At 39.3% G+C, this 20977-nt stretch overlaps 1 protein-coding gene across 1 annotated transcript in view; it reads right to left on the reverse strand.

The window, feature by feature from the left end:
* Window positions 1-721: 721 nt before the first annotated feature.
* Window positions 722-20977, reverse strand: part of LOC100486142 — a 46813-nt gene continuing 26557 nt past the window's right edge. Inside the window, exons 5-9 of the mRNA XM_031905868.1 lie at window positions 13282-13458; window positions 7236-7355; window positions 5770-5856; window positions 4592-4733; window positions 722-4006 (exon numbers count right to left, since the gene is read on the reverse strand). Coding sequence (XP_031761728.1) covers window positions 3975-4006; window positions 4592-4733; window positions 5770-5856; window positions 7236-7355; window positions 13282-13458 — 558 coding nt within the window. The 3' untranslated portion in view covers window positions 722-3974. The remainder of the gene's footprint in view (window positions 4007-4591; window positions 4734-5769; window positions 5857-7235; window positions 7356-13281; window positions 13459-20977) is intronic.

Here is a 20977-nt window from a genome sequence, read left to right on the forward strand (position 1 = left end):
GAAACAACATATTTTGCAGTTAATAGATGGGTGCATGGGCACAGTGCCGCTCTCTAATCCATAGCCGCCTGGGGCAGTAGGAGGAAGAGCTTTAAATGGGAGTTGATGGAGGCCGGACTTCCCTCTTGCACAAAATATAACCTGCCAACTAATCCAGAACCTTTTTCTAACCTGCGCATTTTTCTCACCATTTATTTACAAAGTGCCAACTTATTAGCGGGCAGAAAATAAATGTAACAATGGGCAGAACATTTTCAAGTAAAATGGAACTTTTGTTTTCCTTATGTAGGTACTAAGCAAACCTACAAAAGCTCCCACTCCTACCCCTTGGCCCCTCTCATATTTGCAGGGGACTGTGGAATGCACTTTTCTGGTGTGCTAGTGAGGGTGCATTCTGGGATATGTCTCCTCTTACACAGTAATGAATTAGTTATACCGTGGGACTGCTGCTACTGAAGTATTTATAAACCATCTCACATGAAAGGACCCACCTCTCAGGGAAGCTAAAACAATATTTATATTTATCAAAGAGTTCAACACATTTCCACAACTTGTAGGAGTTTTAAGGGCATATTTATGAAGTGGTGAACACTCAGTTTCATTCTTTCATAAATATGTCCCTAAAATGGAATGGAGAGCTGTGAAACATCCCTGGTACAAACTTTATTTTCACTGTATGTCTTTGCTTCTTACTGTATCTGACATACTACACACAGGCTGCTTTTGTGGTATTTGAGTTTTATTTGAAAAGAAACCTTGTTATAAAAAGCTCTGCATTTATATTCCAGTAACAGACAAGACTAAGGCAGTAAAGTTCAGGCAATGGCATGAGAACAGTTAAAGCTGTCAGTGCTGTGAATACAAAGTTCAACTTTACTGTGTGTAAAAAAGCCCCCAGACATTAAAGTCATTAGACAGGACAAACAGTGTTGTTACGTTGCTAGACTTGGAGCACATGATACTCAGTGTTAAAACAAAATCAGAATAATCCAGTTTATTTGTCACTAGCAAGAGAGTTATATTCAGCTGAAAGGCAGTCTATAGGAAATGAGGGAAATAATACAAGGAATCACAGTGAATTAAAAGGAGAGTATGCACATGTGCATTTTCTGTAATTAACGCTAATTGATTGCCATTATCTAAATATAATTGTGTTTGAGAAAAGGGTATTGCAAGAAGCCATTCCATCTTGTTTTTGGTTTGTGTTACTAATACTAACTAACGTAATGCAGTGCTAGTAACACACATTCACCAATCAGCAAGTAGCATAAAAACGATCGGCTGTTTAAAAAGACAAACTCTGATAGGCTGCCTTGCTTACTAGCACTGAAGCAAACGTTGCGTCTCATCATACATAAGCACTTGGCTGCTCAGCACTACAGGATACCCATATAAAAGCACAGGTCCCCTCATGCAGCAGTAGCCAGAAAATAATCACTGCTGCTTTCAAAGGTTACTTACCAGCTTACAGCGTTCTTTCAAAATTATTGAAAATGAACAAGTAGTAAAGAGCAGAGCCAGAGTGTGACTAACCCCTGTATGCATAACAGTTGCCCTGGTGCAGTAACCACAGACATTAATAAGAAGTTTGCCTTTAAACTGGTGACCAGTGTTACCTGCTTATTACATAACCCAATAAAAGTGTTTGCCAGCCACATAATCATACATAGTGATTAGGAACACCTTTGCTTAAAGAAGAAAGTTACAAAGTATCAGGTAAGTGATTGCAAACACTGGGGGATTCCTAATATTTTGGCACCACCTAGTAATCGGGATATTCCTTTAATCCAGCAGGCTACTGCAATGAGGCTCCTGGATCCACCTGAATCTGTCACTGCTGCCTCCCATTTATCTGAGAGGGAAATTCCTGATATTGGTGCTTTTCTAGAAACCCCCAAAACCACTGTAGTGAATATTTTTCAGCTGAAAAGCATTAGCACAAAAGCTGTCACATTTCCAATATAAGAGAATGGGAGCCCTAAGCCTGTCAGTGTAACAACAACAGGGCTTGTCTGCCTTCCAGCATCATGCACTTTAGTCACAGCATTGGTTTAGTCTTGTTAAACATTCTTTAAAAAAACACAATGGCCAAGGGCACTCTGGTTTGGCTATAATTAGAAATTATTGGTGGGGGGTGGGGGGGTAAAAAACCAAAACTGTAATATCAAAAACACTCCACATACACCAAAAAGTCAAAATCTGGGTGTGAAATGAATTCTTATGTATAAAGCTTTTGTGTTAGCAGTAATGCCCAGGTTCCCGTCTTGCTGTAAATTCTGGGGGTGCAATTTATAAAAACATAAATGGAAGAGAAGACACAATAATCATACACTTCAAAGAAGTCAGTTTCTTACATGAGTTATGGCCCTTTATATTTAAAAGAATATATATATATTTATTTACAAAAGTGCATTGAGATTTAGTGCAGTGTGACACATACTACACTTGCTTGAGCCAGTCAGAGGCCAGTAGTGGGCACTACCATGGCAGGGAATGGCAACACACACTGCATTATTCAGGTTCCCCTATGCAATTTATTTACCTCACTTTCATTATGGAAGTTCATCCCCTTGGTTTCAGCCCTTTTGCCAAAAGCATGAACCACCTATTGAACCAACCATTTGGGCTGAAGTTTACATTCTAAATAATGGCACACTTCACATGTTTGTGTATATATATGGGGGTCATTTCACCAGCCAGGGTTTTATAGTGATCTGCACTTAAACAACCCCTGTCCTTGTGAAATATTACCTTGGGTTTAATACATTATCTGATCATTGCTTATGTAATCTATGTTATTTAATTACAATTCTCAGCAAAGGCAAGTTAACACAAGCAGAAGGATACTGATCAATCCATAAAAAACAAGTTTTTTCCGGAGCTTGCACCTCTATAAAAAAAGCAAATTAGGAGATACTGGCATCTTTGGGTTTATCATCAAATACACTTTTGTGGTTTGATTCCTTTGTTATTTTGTTTATAAATGCTACGGAGGCTGCTTATACCTACTGTAAATTTCAATTAAGGTTTCAAGTAGCGATAATTGTCTTGTCCTTTCTATTTGTAATATTTTCACATTATTTGGGAGATTGCATGGTTCAGAGACCTTTAAAGAATATTTTTGTACAAGCGAAAAGTTATATTTTCTACGTTAAGTTATATATAACATATCACTTGTGCTGTGCCTTTGTAGGGAAATGAATGGGATGTTGCTCTGCAGCCTTCTGTTTTACCTGTAATGAAGAGCCGTCTGGCTTTATGTTTAGCAGGGCTTATCACAATGACTACTCAGCTTACTGAAAATAAATGTAATCATTATATTAATGAGTGACATACACATGCAAAACATTTGTATAGCAATATTACTCATAAATTGCCCAGAAAGTATGCATGCCAGTTGGAATGAGACAACAGAGGGTTAGGCTTTGGCAAAATATTTGCCTGTGAATTTTACAATGGTAAGGAAACCTAAACCAATGTACAGTAAGTAAAAATAAATGTATATCTTTTAGCAGCTTGTATTTTAGAGTTTTTCCATTTAGATTGGCACTTTGTGTATTGGTATCCACTATCACTTTACCTGGCTCTTAACTAATGAACTCTATTCCTGTTGTCAAACTTTTCTTAGAAATCATTCAATGAATGTGAGCTTCCCATAACTACAATACCAAGTTCTTGGCTGGATAATTATGTAGCCATGCTTATACTTCATTATCCCACCTAGTGAGGGAATGGCTTGAAGAAAGCTAGAAAACATTGGGGCTGTGCTACAAGATTTAGCCATGACAGGGATCATGGTGACTAGAAGCATACGTATTCCCTTTGCTCCTAGTAAGATCATGTCAGGCGCTGCTCAACAATAAAGTTGTGTCCATTTAAGCTCCGGCAGTGTTACAAGTGGCCAAGAAATAATCATCCTTTGTCCCGCTAGGCAGCTATTCAAATATTCTCCAGGAATCTCAAGGCGATTCTTCTCATGAGTCGATTCTTCCATATGAAGAAAACACTGTCCCAAGAAAAAATCATTACAACATTAGCGCTCATCATTACTGCAGTCTGCTCTCTAATTAGCTGAAGCCAAGCTTATCAGCCTGAACAAACATAGTTGTTGTGCACACAGTGTGAATTCTCTGCCTATTCAAAAAAGGCGGTTATATATCTCCTTGTTGTTGTCCATGGGTACAGTGCTTATGGGAACAGCTATTATGAAAGAATGCAGATTTCTGTGGATAAGAATGTGGCTTGATACATTAAACCTAAGGGCTCTGGCACACGGGGAGATTAGGTGCCCGCGACAAATCTCCCTGTTCGCGGGCGACTAATCTCCCCGAAATGCCATCCCACCGGCGAAAATGTAAATTGCCGGTGGGATGGCATACGCGGTGGCGCGATTTCAGTGAATCAATTTACATTTTTGCCGGTGGGATGGCATTTCGGGGAGATTAGTCGCCCACGAACAGGGAGATTTGTCGCGACCGACTAATCTCCCTGTGTGCCAGAGCCCTAATAAGCCAAGAAAGTTTGTAAGGAAACATTCAAATAAAGTCACTGGGTGATCAGCACTAGCCCTGCAGACAGCATATTTACTTACTTCTCTCTCTCAGTCCTTGGCCAAAGCTGCGATACACACGGAACAAGGACCAAAACAGAATAGATTTAATAAGCACAGAAATACAAGAGCCAGTCACAGCGGCAGCTTCCAGGGTGAATGGCTGTGCCCACTCCGTCACGACCTAATGGAACACAAATGTGTTATTGGGAATATGCATCACTAAACATAGTTCCATACATAGCCTCTATGGCTGACAAATCATCACATCAGTCCTTAGCTCAAATTATATTTTCTTAGCTTCTAGCTGGCCATAAAAACCCAAACTAGTTTTTATATAGAATATTACGTTTTGGTCATCGGTGATTACAAAAATCATACTGCATATAGCAGATTGAGCAAAGTTGTATTTTTTTTCTAAGAAATATATGTATTATGGATTTTCCTGCCAATCATTGATCTGCTGCCAGCAACAGGTGATAAGAGGAACTGCAAGCCCCATTTTGACCTAGTAATCAGCTGGAGGTTAAATACTAAAATAATGCCCTTATTCTGTGTCAGAATCAGTGTAAAAACTTGCTGGCTCTATTCTTACAATTTGTATATAAACCTTTGATTTACCTCCAATTATGTCAGTTCTTCTCACATGGCTGCTGCTCCAAAGTAATGGAGTTCACCGTGGGTACATAAAGGGCAGCCGGGGGCAGAGGCTGGGTTTTGTATTTGAATATTGATAGGTACATTTTATCGTTATACTGATGTGTGGCTTTAAACCTGGGACATAGCATTATCAATTGAATTGCAAACATTCGAGGATTATACAATTAACACTTAAATGAAGAACATTCATTCTTATAGTGTCGGTATTTATCATAAAAAAATATTATCCTAATTATGGGATCCATTATCTGGAAACCCATTTTCCAGAAAGTTCCAAATTACAAAAAGGTCATCTCCCATATATTTCATGTCTAATTTTTAAAAATTATTTCCCCTTTCTCTGTAATAATAAAACAGTACCTTGTACTTGATCCCAACTAAGATTTAATTAATTCTTATTGGAGGCCAAACAATCAGATTGGGTTTAATTAATGTTTAAATTATGATGTTTTACTACAAATACAGCACACAGATCCAAATTACAGAAGGACCCCTTGTCCAGAAAAGCCCAGGTCCCAAGCATTCTGGATAACCTGTATTATTATATAAGTCATAATTACCGTGTAAAGGAGATACACAAGATAGGCTATTTCAGGGATGTTTTGCAGCAGAAAGATCCAAACAAGTGGTTTTAGTTCTTTCAGGATCTAAAAAAAAAGAAATGAGATATTGTTATAGCAGCCTGGGTATTTAATCACAAAACTGAATAGTTGATTCTAATGTGGGACTTATCCAACATTCATTTTCTTGCATTTACATATACATCAAAACAATTTAATATACTTTGTTTATTCAAGTGTCTTACAGAGCTTTTACAGATCTGTGTAGGGAGAAACAAGACAGATCTCAGTAGAAAATAGAACCGTTTCTGATCTTGACAATGGCCCTTTGGCTGTACTTGGGGGAAACACTATGCAGTTTTTAGCAACTTGACAACATCTATCCTAAATTTCAAGTTCTTTCTTTCTCTGACCTGAGCTAGGCAAAAATAACAAAAGGAATGCACTTAGCATGAAATATGGAAGAATGCCAGTCATTTACCAGCAGGGTCAAGGGTTAATTCTACAGGCTGTCAAGAAGTGTACTGTAGGCATATGATTGGTAATAAGATACAATAGCAGGCTAGCAAATGGGAAGAGTGAAAAAATAGGAGACAGGACAGGGGTACCTGTCATTCTGCACCTCTCCATTGGGACAGCATAAGCAGAAGAGAGTGACCATGTCTTTTTACCCCCAAGTCCTGACTAACTTTATTTATAATAAAATATTTAATTAAAAAAATGTTAATGTTAATGTAAATGGCACAGCTATGATTTGAATGGAGAGGAGCCACTGGCTAGGAATATGGGCAGGGGCTAGTTGTTTTGAGGTGGCCTGCTGGGAAAAGCAGCAACAGGGATAGCTGGGATAATCATGTTTTAACCAAGGTTTGAGTTCTGGACTGCAATGAATGGTTATGGTATTAGTGTTCAAGGGTTATTAAACACAGTGGCAGCCTTTTCCCCACCAAGTCCTCGTGTAGTCTGTTATTAAAGGAAAAGTCAACCCAAAATGTAATTTTTTGCCTAATAAAAGAAAATATAATTCTAAGCAACTTTGCAATATACATTCCATACAAATTTGTAGTGTTTTTTTTATTTATTTGTATATATAACTGATATTAAAAGCAGTGTTTCTTTTCTATTCTCTGCCCTGGTGGCTCTGGCATTTGAAACAATGTTACACAAGCCAAAAGAATGACAGACCTGACTTGGTGGAGGAGACTGACCTTTGCAACATTGTTTAAAAAGTAACAACCAGGAGTTTAGCAAATGCTACTTTCAATAGCAATTACATTTACAAATAACCTTTAAAGCACTAAAAATCTTCAATAAATTCACACTGGAAAGTTGTTTGGAATTATCCTTACTTTTATTAACTACCACCCATAACTAGGCACACATGGTAACGTGTCAGACACTGCCATCAGTTTAAAAAGAATCCACTCTTACAATAACACTGGTGAATGAGAAAACATCATACTCACAGCAATGATTCCAATAGAAACCTTCAAGCAGGCCCAGAATATCCCAATTCCCAAGATGATGCTGTGAACGGTGGAGATTTTAAACAAACCAGAAAATGAAACAAGAACTGATAGACAAAGCTGTAAAACAAGAAAAGAAACAACAAAAAGGATAAATTTCAAACTTATCACAAGCTTCCCCACTTAATATTGTGTTTAGAAATGCTAGTTCAACTATATACTGTACCCAAGGGCACGGTGAATGCGGATATAATTGCCAATGCTGCCACATAATGTAATGCATATAAAATCCACCACACAGCAAACACATGAGCACTTATGGCACACTCAGGCGGGTGATTTGTTCTACACTAAGGGGCACATTTACTAACCCACGAACGGGCCGAATGCGTCCGATTGCGTTTTTTTCGCAATGATCGGTAATTTTGCGATTTTTTCGGCGTCTTTACGATTTTTGCGTAAAAATGCGAGTTTTTCGGCGTCTTTACGATTTTTGCGTAAAAACGCGAGTTTTTCGTAGCCATTACGAAAGTTGCGCAAAGTCGCGATTTTTTCGTAGCGTTAAAACTTGCGCGAAACGTCGCGCCTTTTAAGTTTTAACGCTACAAAAAAGGCGCGACTTTGCGCGCAAGTGTTAACGCTACGAAAAAATCGCAACTTTGCGCAACTTTCGTAAAAATCGTAAAGACGCCGAAAAACTCGCGTTTTTACGCAAAAATCGTAAAGACGCAGAAAAATCGCAAAAAATACGAAAAAGTCGCAAAATGTTCGTTTCCAATCAGAATTTTTCCAATTTGGATTCGAAATCGTGTCTTAGTAAATCAGCCCCTAAGCCTTCAGTGGGCCCTGAACGTGCTTTTATGGACAATGAATATAAGGTTGTCACTAGTGATGAGCAAAACTGCTGTGTTTCGTTTTGCTGAAAAATCTGTGTTTTTCTAACGCACCCTATGCATTGGAGTAAATGGGCATTTTTTCTCACATGACAAAAACACGATTTGTTTCCTGGCAAAACAAAATGTATTGTGAAACATTCTAACAAAATATTTTCACCCCTTGCAAAACTGCTAAATGTCTCTGCAAATATGTATTAGGTGAAAAAATTTGGTCAGCCATATAGACGTGCAGGTGAAAATAAATGTAGAAAATTGGGAAGTATTAAAATGTATATATCTTCACTATATCTTCATAGTGGAAAAGTTAAAAAGAAACGAGTCATTTTCATAGCAAAAGGAACCAAAATATCTTCCGTAAGTTCTACTTTCACTATAAATCTATGTGTATCTGGCAGCTTCCACAGCAAATGGCAGATGCAGCAGGTATGTGGAGACAGAATTCGCTATGAAATCAAGTATTTTGATTGGGCCTGAAGCAGTACTTTTTCCAGATTATTGTAGTACATACAACACCCCACATATACAACAAAATTATATTGTATACTATTTATTTTTTTGCTGACATGTTATTTCACAAAGTCCTGTGAGTGCTGGCCTTTATTGCTCCTTTATTTGTATTTTTCTGCATGAGCACCCGGGCAGTTGCTACCTTGTTTGTGGTGTGCTTCCTGTAGTGGAACTATATAATATATATATATATAGGAACCCTTAATTTTACTGGATATCTAAAATTGGATAAAATGCTCCGACCAGCCTAACCCTGTTGTATGCACATTTTAAACTTATCTGCACATTTTTTAAAAACTGTATGCTCAGGTCAGAATAAATACCAAATGTGGTGTTTTGGCACATTAATAAACACATCATAAGACACAGGCTCTTGCTACAGGACCAAAGGCATAAGATGCATCTGAGCATGGCAAAGCATTCCTCTGGGATTTTTGTTATACCAAGTGATTATGTTTCTGCTCACCTTCTGTTATGGCCCATGAACATTCTCTCTGGCCCAATATCTGGAAAATGCGGATAAAGAAATCTGCCCTTAAGGATTTTTCCTGCTAACGTATGTTACCTGGAAGAGCTGTCCTGAATGGGGTCACTTAAACTCATGTCTTGTTACATGCTTTGCCTCCTAGAAAAAGTAAACTTGTTTCCCTGGGTATTCTAGAAAAACCTAAAAGTCACCTGTAAGTTGATGTTTCCCCCATACCACGGATCAGGTTCTACAAAAAATAAACTGTCTGTGATATGTATGAAAGCAGACGGCTTGACGTACTTGTCTTTGACTGTGGCCCAAAGCAGGATTCTTGACTGGGCTCACTATTCACTATGTGCGAGCATGGAAGCAACAAGCAGTGCTTCTACATGAAATACAAATACCTTTTGTGGTCTATAAAGTATTAACCTGCAAAGCAACCTATACTAAAAGGGAAAGGATACTTGACTAAAGCTGCCCATATATCAAACAACTGGATCTTTCCCCAATATGCCCGATCACTATTCACAGTCGCAGTCACTATTAGGAAAGGTAGCAAGCAGCAACACTTGTTGTGTACCTGTTGCTTTTTAAATATTATTTTTATTTCTTTTTCCTTAAAAAAATAATTTTACTGGCTGCAGACTGCTGTTGCTAGGCCCTGTTATGTACCTTGCTGCCCCCCGTGCACGGCCGGTACCTGCTTGTTGGCTGAAGATTTAGGCAAGGCAAGGCAGCAAGGTGCATATGTGTTTGTACTACTTTATGTGCCCAAGCTATATAAAGCTGTGTTGGATGCAGCATCGCCGAAGCTGACGTGGCTTTAGAGAGATTGGATGCACACAAAGTGTTGCATCCAATCTTCTTGCCTAACTCTTCTCCCAGCCAGCCAGCAAGCAGGTACCAGCTGTGCATAGAGGGGGGGGGGGGCGAAGAAGCTGAAGAAGCTGCCCCATGGGCCCCTGAGAACTTTGGACTTTCAGGCTATACCCTAGGTTAGTCTACACATTAATCCATCCCTGGGGATACAGGCCACCAGAGCGCGGACTGCATCAACAAGCTGATGTGGGGCAGATAAGCTGCCAACTGAAGGAGCTGAATTGGTAGATAAAATCTGCCCTTAAATAACCTTAAAAGTCACAACAACATCCAATCAGGAGCTTCAAAAAAAGTAAGTAGTCACTAAGCTGTACCCATTCCACAGTACGGACAGGTATATTATCCCTAGGATTGATTTTGATACCCTTAATGCTTTCCTGCAGTTTTGCTAATATGCCCAGAACCTACAAAACAATTTAGTATATTGATCACAAAGTTTAGAACTGTAACCAACTGCTATTCATGAAGTACTAGATTACCTTTGTGTAGTGAACTAACCCTGTACTGAATTTAAACTATTTTTGCAGCCTTCTCTATTTGCATGAATAGTTCTATATCAATAAAAGGGGCAACTGCCATCATGCAGGCTGTGAATTAAATGATATTCCTCAACATTTTCTAATTCCCTTGCCTGCTACATGTGCTGTTTGAATACAGGTCAGAGCCTCAGGCTCCGACGAGGGGATGGGTATGTACTCAGCAAGAAAAACACCCAAAAGTCCTGTAGCTTTAGCTTTATCTAGTTTCCTTATTATTACCCTTTACTTATATAGTACAGGCATAGGACCTGTTATCTAAAATGCTCAGGACCCGACCCCCTTAATTTCAATCACCATACCCTAATTTTTCTATAAGGGCCGTGGTAGATGGGGAGATTATCGAAATTACGGAAGTTGCCTTGAGAGGCGCCGCATATGCCATCCCACCGGCGATTTACATTCAAGCTGGTGGGATGGCATATCTGGGAGATTAGTCGCCTGCAACAAGGGAGATTTGTTGTGGGCGACTCGATAACCTCTCTGAAGGTTTGAAAAATACATAGTACTGAATAACAACATTCTGTATAAAAAAACATTTCTGTATGAATACTGAAATAGGCACTGAAAAAAAATCATTAATGCATTAATAAAACATATTTACTGAATTAGAATTGATTATACCCCAGTGCGTCAAATAAAATAGACCATATTTGGGAAAACGGGTGGTTACTGTAACCCATTCAGATGTAAAATCAGAATCACCAGTTTCACCACTTGGACTACCATCTCAGTTTATCATGTATCACCCATGATATCTATGTAAACATAGAAAAGATACAGGACACAGATGGCCTCACTTCAAGTTTCCCTGCCTGCTACAGAGCTTGTTGGGTGACATTCCCAGAAACCAACCACTGGGTGTCTATTAGCGCTCTGCCTGGGCAACAACAAATTACAGAAACTTTTTGGGACTGTTCTGATTTTTTCAGTGTGTCCTATACCACACCGAGTCTTCTCTCTCTCTCTCTCTTTCTCTCTCTCTCTCTCTATATATATATATGTTTATTTAGGAGCAGATTTATAAAAATTTGAGATAAGTGCTTAATACATAAAAACTCACCAACGTTTTATTCATTTCTTTGAGATTTTCAGAAGCGTATTTCTGAAATGTTGAATTCTAAGTATCAGTCAAAATATTTCAGCCAGCACAACAAGTAAAGTGCAAGCAGGGCTTAGCCCTTGCGTGTTTATTCAAAATGCAACGTTTCGGGGGCGTACCCCTTCGTCAGGCCTGTTGTGCTGGCTGAAATATTTTGACCGGACTGTGTGGAGAGTGCCGACTCTCTAGGCTGTGCACCAAGTAGTAATTCTCTGGAGGAGGTAAGGGTGTGCTGGTGTAAATATTTTTCCTATTGAATTCTAAGTTTCACTCATTGATAAATACACTTCTTAGCATTGGGTTGCTTATTAAAGGTATAGTTGTATGTGGAATGTGTCACTATCCCTTTAAGCATTATCCCATAACCATACAGGCAGGTGTTCTGTCCCACTACCACCCCATGAAACTGCTTTCTGTTTACTACCTCAAATGTAAACAAGGGCAGCATTCTCCCTGCAGTCTGAAAAATAATAGAGTGCCTTTAAAGCCAATGGAACTGCTATGTGTGTCTTGTGACTTCTCTGCTCAGCCTTCTATTAGCAAGGCCATTTCCAGCAACTTTGAGGTTCCTGTCATCATAGCATCTAGGGCAGCAGTTCTCAACCTGTGGGTCAGGAAGCCTTTGGGGGTCGAACAACCCTTTCACAGGGGTTACCTAAGACTATTGGAAAACACATATTTCCAATGGTCTTAGGAATAATTTTATGGTTGGGGGTCACCACAACATGAGGAACTGTATTAAAAGGGTTGCGGCATTAGGAATGTTGAGAACCACTGATCTAGGGTGTACAAACTACTATAACAAATAAAAGAAAGCATGCAGAAGGACCTCAAATCGGTTTCTCGCTATGTGGTTGAAAATTACAGTACCAAGCACAGTAGCAAAAGACGCTGGGGGTTATAGTTCACTACAGAGTGATTACTGAAACCTTGATATCCCTGTTGATATCATTTCATAAGATTTCAAGCTGGTTTTATATTATTGTCTCTTTAAGATCACTTTATTTTTCAGAGTATTCTGTACAAACATTATTTATTAGGAAAGATTCCCAGTGAGTCTCCTTCTGCACACAAAAATACAGTTCTGTTTCAGTCATAAATTCCCTTCCTTTAATATTCCAGACTGCATTATTTATATGACAGCAATGTGGGTCTAACCACTGAACATTAATGTAAGCACAGTGATACATTTATAGCCGCTTCTTTCCATTTTATTGCTATCCCAGTATGACATTAAACCTATCTAAACCTCAACTGCTCTAGCATAAAGGCAAGCTCCTCTAGTACACAAGCATCACGCTGCATCCTTCACAGTCTGATGATACCCAGAGGCCTTTGCCTGTACATCATATATCCATTAATATAACTACATATTATGATGGGTGAATGTACTTACTAAAAAGAACACAATATATTTGGTACCAGACTAAACCAGGATAATGGAGTTTTCAGTTATAATTTAGTGGTGGAAAATGGAGGAAAATACATCTGTGGAAGTTGAACTAATGGGGTGGTGAAAATGAATACATACATAATTGGGATTAGCAAATGGCTGTAAAAACTTTATAGTTTATCCCAAACACTGGCTGCTACAATTAAACTATACCCATGATGTTATGACAGAAAGGCTAAAGTAAAGTAGAAAGTGGTACTGTACCTGAGCCTGAAGGTCAAATGTGAGCAAGGAGAAACAGAGGCTCAACATGACGTACTGTAGCTGCAAGCTTTCAAGCGCACCTCCAACTCGGAAAGCCATCATATTCTGTCCCAGCACCAGGCTCAAGGAGCATATGACATGAAACAGTCCAACCAGCATAATGACAATAAATCTTGGCTGTTAGTGAAAAGGATAAAAATAAGAATATGAGATATCCATGACATAAAACACACAGGAAGTTGTCAGATTGTTTCCCCTCTGCCAAATATAGTTCCTAATGCATTTAACAACCCCATGCTCCAACCCACTTAGGAAAGAGTAGTCAAATAACATGGAAAGCTGCAAGCCCACCCAATAATAGTCTGAAGGGACGCAGCCTTATGAAAAATTTACTTTTCCAAAGCTTTCAACCACATGATTAATATGTGAATTTTGTGGTTCTAGGCAAGTTCTAACTAGCATTATGAGTGGCTTCTACATTATACCAGAGCCCTGAGTATGCCAGTGCTCTCCTGGCATATATAGTATACCAACCATACCTGTCCATGGAGAGACAGGCATTGTGGACCCCCTCCACAGGCTTTCTTCAAAATAATATTAGGCATTGTTCTCTTTATTGTTATGTTCCTGTATAAGCAAGCAAGCAAGCACACTTCCAAGCCACTTTGTACTAGCTGCACACTTCACTTATGTTACCCATTCTTGTTCCAGTACCTTAACCCAGGAGTCCTCAAACTACGGCCTGCACCCCTGGCAGCAGAGAGAGAGGAGTCAGTGGGGAGCGGGACGGGAGAGCCGAAAGAGAGGACGGACGCTTACAGAAAGAGGACTAGACGGACGGATGACTGGGGGGAGCTGGAAGAGGTAGGACTCAGCGGGTGGGTGGACAGACGGAGCGCGGGAAGGTGGACGGACGGAGCGCGGAGGGGGGAATTTGCAGGTTGGGGGGGGGGGTGCTGCTCCGTCTGTCCAGGAATGCAGGAGCGAGCCATAGTTTGACAACGTCATGGCGGTCTGGCCCTCCAACTGTCTGAGGGGCCATGAACTGGCCCCTTGCCTAAGAAGTTTGAGGACCCCTGCCTTAACCCTTATCATGTGCCTTGATCCATAGAGAGGCATTTGTTGTACTTTGATCTGTTTCCTTTCCAATCATAGCTTAAAGTCATACTATAATCCCAGACTATCTATTTTTTAGGTTTCATTTATTGTGCAATTTTAATTAGTACTGTGGACTTGTTTCACTAAACCTTCTGTTCTCTGTCACTAAGCTTAATAATCTAGTTAAAGGCTCAGAATCCTGCAGCAATAATTTTAAGCTATGTCATCTCTAGGACCAAAATTCATAATGCACTATTTCTGACAGTACAACCATCTAAAAGTCCTGACCTGTCCAACTAAAAAGCACTTAGGAAGTCAGAAAGCTGGGAACTTCCATAGGGGAAAGTGGCATCAACCTAGCTTTTAGCCCTACTGGGATGGATCCAGAAGTTCTGTTCTGCACAAAATATGGCACTATGAAAATAAAATGTTATCCTCAGGAAATTGAACACATGAAAATTGGCAGAATTACTGCTTGTTTGGAACAAGATACACACCATGCTGCCTGTGTGCCACCTGAGTGCCAGACCTTCCTTTCTTCTATAGAGACAGCAAACCAGACCTACTAAATTTAATATCCATAGCCCCAATTTACATCATTTTTGTCCTTCTTGAACTTTTCATGGACCTTCCATATTCAATATTAACCAAGTCTGTTCTCAAAGTGACAAACTGCTGTTTTAGTTTAAGTTCAAAAATTCATAGGTTAACTGGGTCTGAAATAACCTATTCATTAGGAACTGTAACATAGGGCTTTCTGACGTAAGTGTTCTGAGATTTTGCACACTCAACAACACTTTCTTTGGGCATGAAAATGCTTTAAAGATTAACCCATCCAATAGTCGCTTGATATCTACAAATCCTTATATTTGGATTTTCCTGGCCTTCATTTGAGAAAGGCTGTGGATGCAGCCGAAACGTTAGATGTTGATTTGAATAAAACTTCTATATTTTCTTAAGACCTGTGAGTGCGGACTCTCTCTACAGCTATATATATATATATATATATATATATATATATGCAACAAGTGACGGCACTCGCAGGATTTACACAATAGCAGAAAAAAGCAGAAAAAGTAATATCTTACAAGGTTTTTTATTGATCCAGGATCACTTGTTGCATTTGTATTTTATTGATTTGCACTGGCACCTGGGTCGCAACTCCTATTGCATGGTGTGCTGCCTATATCTGGACTATATTATATATAGTTACATAGTTACATAGGGTTGAAAAAAGACCATTGTCCATCAAGTTCAACCCATCCGAGTAAACCCAGCACACAACCTATACTAACCAATCTATACACTCACATACATAAACTATATATATACAACCAGTAATACTAACTGTAGATATTAGTATCACGATAGCCTTGGATATTCTGCTTGTTCAAAAACTCATCCAGGCCCCTCTTAAAGGCATTAACAGAGTCTGCCATTACCACATCACTAGGAAGGGCATTCCACAGCCTCACTGCCCTCACCGTGAAAAACCACCAACGCTGCTTCAAATGGAAGCTCTGTTCCTCTAATCTATAGGGGTGACCTCTGGTGCGCTGATTGTTTTTATGGAAAAAAAGAACATCCCCCAACTGCCTATAATCCCCTCTAATGTACTTGTACAGAGTAATCATGTCCCCTCGCAAGCGCCTCTTTTCCAGAGAAAACAACCCCAACCTCGACAGTCTAACCTCATAGCTTAAATCTTCCATCCCCTTAACCAGTTTAGTTGCACGTCTCTGCACTCTCTCCAGCTCATTAATATCCTTCTTAAGGACTGGAGCCCAAAACTGCACCGCATACTCAAGTTGAGGCCTTACCAGGGACCTATAAAGCGGCAAAAATATGTCCTCATCCCTTGAGTCAATGCCCTTTTTTATACAAGACAGCACTTTATTTGCTGTAGTAGCCACAGAATGACACTGCCTGGAATTAGACAACTTGTGATCTACAAAAACCCCTAGATCCTTCTCCATTAAGGAAACCCCCAACACACTACCATTCAGTAGATAGTTCACGTTTATATTATTCCTACCAAAGTGCATAACTTGGCACTTGTCAACATTGAACCTCATTTTCCAGTTTGCTGCCCAGTTTTCCAATTTTGTCAAATCGCTCTGTATATATATACACACATACACACACAAAAACACACACTATATGCTGTGTGAGACCGAAATGGAGTAATAAATCTTTCTTTTTGCATTTACATTATTGTTTCACAGTTCTTTAAATCCTAGGAATGCTGTCCTGTGCCAGTATATATACATACTACATAAGCATGTAAGTATAAATTTATAAAACACGAGCAATCAATATATTAATGACCATATAAAAGCATAAGGCCAAAGGCCGCGTGCTTTTATACAGGTCATGAAACTCCAGGTTAACTTCTAATATTCTCATATTTTTCAACAGTGGGTACTTTATTTATTATAATACACAAGTTTCAGTGAGTCATGTGACTGACATTACATCACTACGCACTAGGGATGCACCAAATCCAGGGTCTGGTTTGGGATTTGGCCAAGATTCTGACTTTTTTCAGCAGGATTCTGATTCATCCAGATCCATGTGTCTGGCCAAACCAAAGCAGAATCCTTAAAATCACATGACTTTTTGTCGCATAAACTTAAACATAAATCTTTAACCCTTCCGTGGCCCTATTTGCATATGCAAATTAGGATTCAGTTCGGTATTGGGCCAAATTTTTTACGAAAGATACAGGGTTCCCACAAAATAGTGGATTTGGTGCATCCCTACTAAGGCCCCGATTATAACTGGTGATCACTAATCACCGTTTAGGACATAAAGGATTTAATTTACAGGATATTCATGGCTCTTGTGTATTATATGCATAATCAGTGCTTAGTGATATTTTTTTGTGTCACATGCCTACAGAAACCTGTGTATTATAAAAATATAAGAATGTGCCCTCTATTTTAATATGTGTAGCTATTAAAAGTCACCTTGGATTTCCATCACTTTGTTTGATTAGAGATGCACTGAATCCAGGATTCGGTTTGGTATTTGGCCAAGATTAGGCATTTTCCAGCAGGATTCGAATTCGGCTGAACCCACGAGCCTGGCCAAACCAAATCCAAATCCTTAAACTCAAATGATGGTTGAATGGTTTTGTACTCGCCCAATCTTTTACAAAGGATTCAGGGTTCAACTGAATTCAAAAATAGTGGATTCAGTGCATCCCTGTTAATCATGGAACCCCTCGGTAACATCTAATATATTTTACACTGCTTCCTATATAATTATACAGAGCTACTTGTAAACACAGAGCTCTCCATTTGTACAAGTGATTAAAGTACAGACAGGAGAACAAAGACAATAATGAATAAAAAATAACTGTATACAGTTACAAAGATTAAATATCACATGTTAAGAGATACAGGAGGAAGGAGATCACCACCTATTAGTGCTTACAATCTAACAACATATTTTGTTCTTTCTTATGCCCAATAATCTAAACTTTTTTCCACACATAGTTCATGCTCTTCAATTCCTTTCTGCTGATTTTATTAATTTACACCTGGGTGCTTTTATACTACATTTTTTTTACTGAATTCTGATTGGAAAGAGTGTGTTTTTTTTTTAACCTTGGGGCCCTATTCTTCAGGGAGTCTGCCAGTTCAAAGCCTGTCCAGTTTTCATTGTGGTAAAACACAGACTGAATTCTATCAAATCATATGACATCAAAGCCTTGCCCATAACGTCACTGGCCTACACTGTCAGTTACACTCCTAACCTTACCAGGCTGTCCCTGATGACATCACTCTCACCAACTTTGCCGCCGGCCAGGGTGGCAACCATAGACTTGGGCTATTTTCTTCTCTGAGAGACTTCCATCCAGGGAAATCCATTCCACTTCAAACACCACTACAATCTTTGTTTGACCATTTTTTATATTCAGGTATGAACCTCAATTTGTCATTTCCTCTGTTCAAAAAATCACCACGTGTGTCTAATTCTTTCTAAATAAAGTATATATTGAATGTTACAGGTAAGCGGCAATTCAATCTTTCCTCCAACACCTTGCATGGGTCCAACTGAGAGATCAAATGTAAGTGTTCTACTGGCCAGCAGCTGTGGTATAAGAAGGAACATCATGAGAACCCCCATCTCTTATGTTTATTTATAAAGCACCAACATATCCCACAGAGCTGTAATAAGAGTATATAATAGCTGACATAAAGACAAAGTGATAAAGTAGGTAATGAGGGTCATTCCCACAAGGTCTAAAGGGTCAGAGATAAGTGACACAAAGTATAAAAATGCAGCTGTGTGGGGAAGTTTATGTTGGAGAAATAGGTTATGTTGTTTCTGCTATTATGTTAGTGTTATTACTGTCAGTGAGGAGATACCGGTCAGCAGCATGTGATGTGCAAGAGCTGCTATGTTATTCTGTGAACTGATGGCTTGTGTAAGGGAGCTGCTGCTGGTTAGTAGGTTATTAGGTTAGCATGTTAGCTTGAAAGAACAGGTGAGTTCTAAGGGAAACTCTGCAGCGTAAGGTAGTGTCTGATTGTGTGGTAATGAATTCCACATGTAGAAAGCAGCTCTGGGGAGGCCCTGTAGGGCTGCATCTGAGAAGGTTACTGGTTAGAAAGCAAATTCTATGGTCCCTCAGGAATATGTATATCTGGAGATAAGGCTTGAAAAATAAAGCAGGGCCCTAAGAGAGATTTTGCAAGTGAAGTTCAAGAGTTGATGTGAGACTGTATAAGTAGGCAGAGCAGGGATTTGCCGAAAGGTGCATCAGAGGTGGTTTGACAGGTGAGACAGATGAGTCTTGCAGTGGAATTCAGGACTGATTGCAGAGAGGATAAGAAAGAGAGTGGCAGATTAAATAGGAGGAGGCGGTTACACAGTAAAAATGTTTTTTAAAAAAGATAAGTTCTTCAACTTCCATCAAGTTCAACCCCTCCAAATTATCCCCAGAGTGTATATACACTCATATATATTAATGTATATGATTAATTATCTCATTTTTATTCTGTACGCCTTTGCCAAAATATTGTAAGGCCTGTTTGTCATAAACTAATGTAAATTACTGCACTATATAAAAAAAATGATTACGAGTACTAAATACCAATGATTACTAGTATTTAGCAGTTTCATGACTAAGAAAGGGGCATGTATAAAAATAAAGTTTACATTCAGACACTTGCATGAAACTTGTCTAGGTGTAATTGTCTGTGACTGGGGTTGGTTGGAAGCACAGCTTATATTGTTGCTCTTTTTCCAGTTCAAATTTAGGAGGTATGGGTTAATGCAGCAGCTATGCGGTGCCACCCCCTCCAAAAAAATGATTTTGAGGAGCCTGGAGCGAACCACTCCTCACCCCACCTCCTGCCAGCTTGCGTCCCTTGCTCCCCACTCACTCTCAGGTGAAAGAGTGGCTGATGAGGGGGAATTTCTATACTTTACTGGAAGCAGTCCCCTCTCACCGCCACCCCCCACCCTGACCATGGGTTCTTCTTCCTCTATGCCACAAAAGCATATCTGCCCAGACCCGATCCATAGAGGGCACTCCATCGATCCTCTGGTCTCCCTCCCCTGATGCGCTGCTTGGAGGAGGGGGACGGGCTGTGGGGGGCCCTGCGGGGAGGTGTGTGAAGGCCGTGGCAGGCTATTGCGGGGTGCAGAGGCCCCTGAGGCAGAAGACCCAGAAGCCCCCGGGTGTGCCCTGTACCCCCCAGTCCAAACCCGCTGATGCATAGTTCACTAGCTAGATGTTTCTTTGCCTGCAGCAACATTTATTTAGGGTACCCATCTCACAAACAAAATGAGAAGTGAAAAAGGAAATCATTTGACATACAACCAGTAAAATTGGGATGGTTTAGCTGATTTAGTAACATAAGTGATAAACTTTACCAGTGAAGTAAACACATAAAAACTATTATATTTTTTTTTTATTTAAGAACCACTACACATTATTTTTAAATACAAGCAAATAATTTCAATTGGATAACATCCCATCTGTTTCATCATTAAGTTATAGGCAGTTTGCAAATTATGAGTTAAAAACTGAAGTCTGTGAAGACAGATCTGGACCTGAGGAATTTATACCCAAGCATTCATAATAATAATAATGCATTATGCTTAACAGTGAAAATAATACATGGAAGAAAACTGCCTTATTTATATTCGGGCACATTTACAACCCCTGGAGGCACAAGGGCAAGAGTGGGGCATTGTAGATGACCCCTATTATGTTTTGGTATTGTGTTGTTTTAAATAATGACCACAAGATGGAGATGTGCTCTTAAATTTATAATGAGTGAAAAAGGTCATCAGAGCACATTTATATACAGGCATGGGATCTATCTAGAAACCTGTTATACAGAAAGCTCCAAATTATAATAAGTCCATCTCCCATAGACTCCATTTTGATAAAATATTTAAAAAAAAAAACAGTACCTTGTATTTGATCCCAGCTAAGATATAATTAATTCTTATTAACGGCAAAACAATGCTAGTGGGTTTAATTCATGTTTAAGTTGTTTTAACAGATTTAAGGTATGGAGATATAAATTATGAAAAGATCCCTTATTCAGAAAACCCCAGAGCATATTAGATAACA

Source organism: Xenopus tropicalis, chromosome 7 (genome assembly GCF_000004195.4).
Source record: "Xenopus tropicalis strain Nigerian chromosome 7, UCB_Xtro_10.0, whole genome shotgun sequence".
NCBI classification, from domain to species: Eukaryota; Metazoa; Chordata; class Amphibia; order Anura; family Pipidae; genus Xenopus; species Xenopus tropicalis.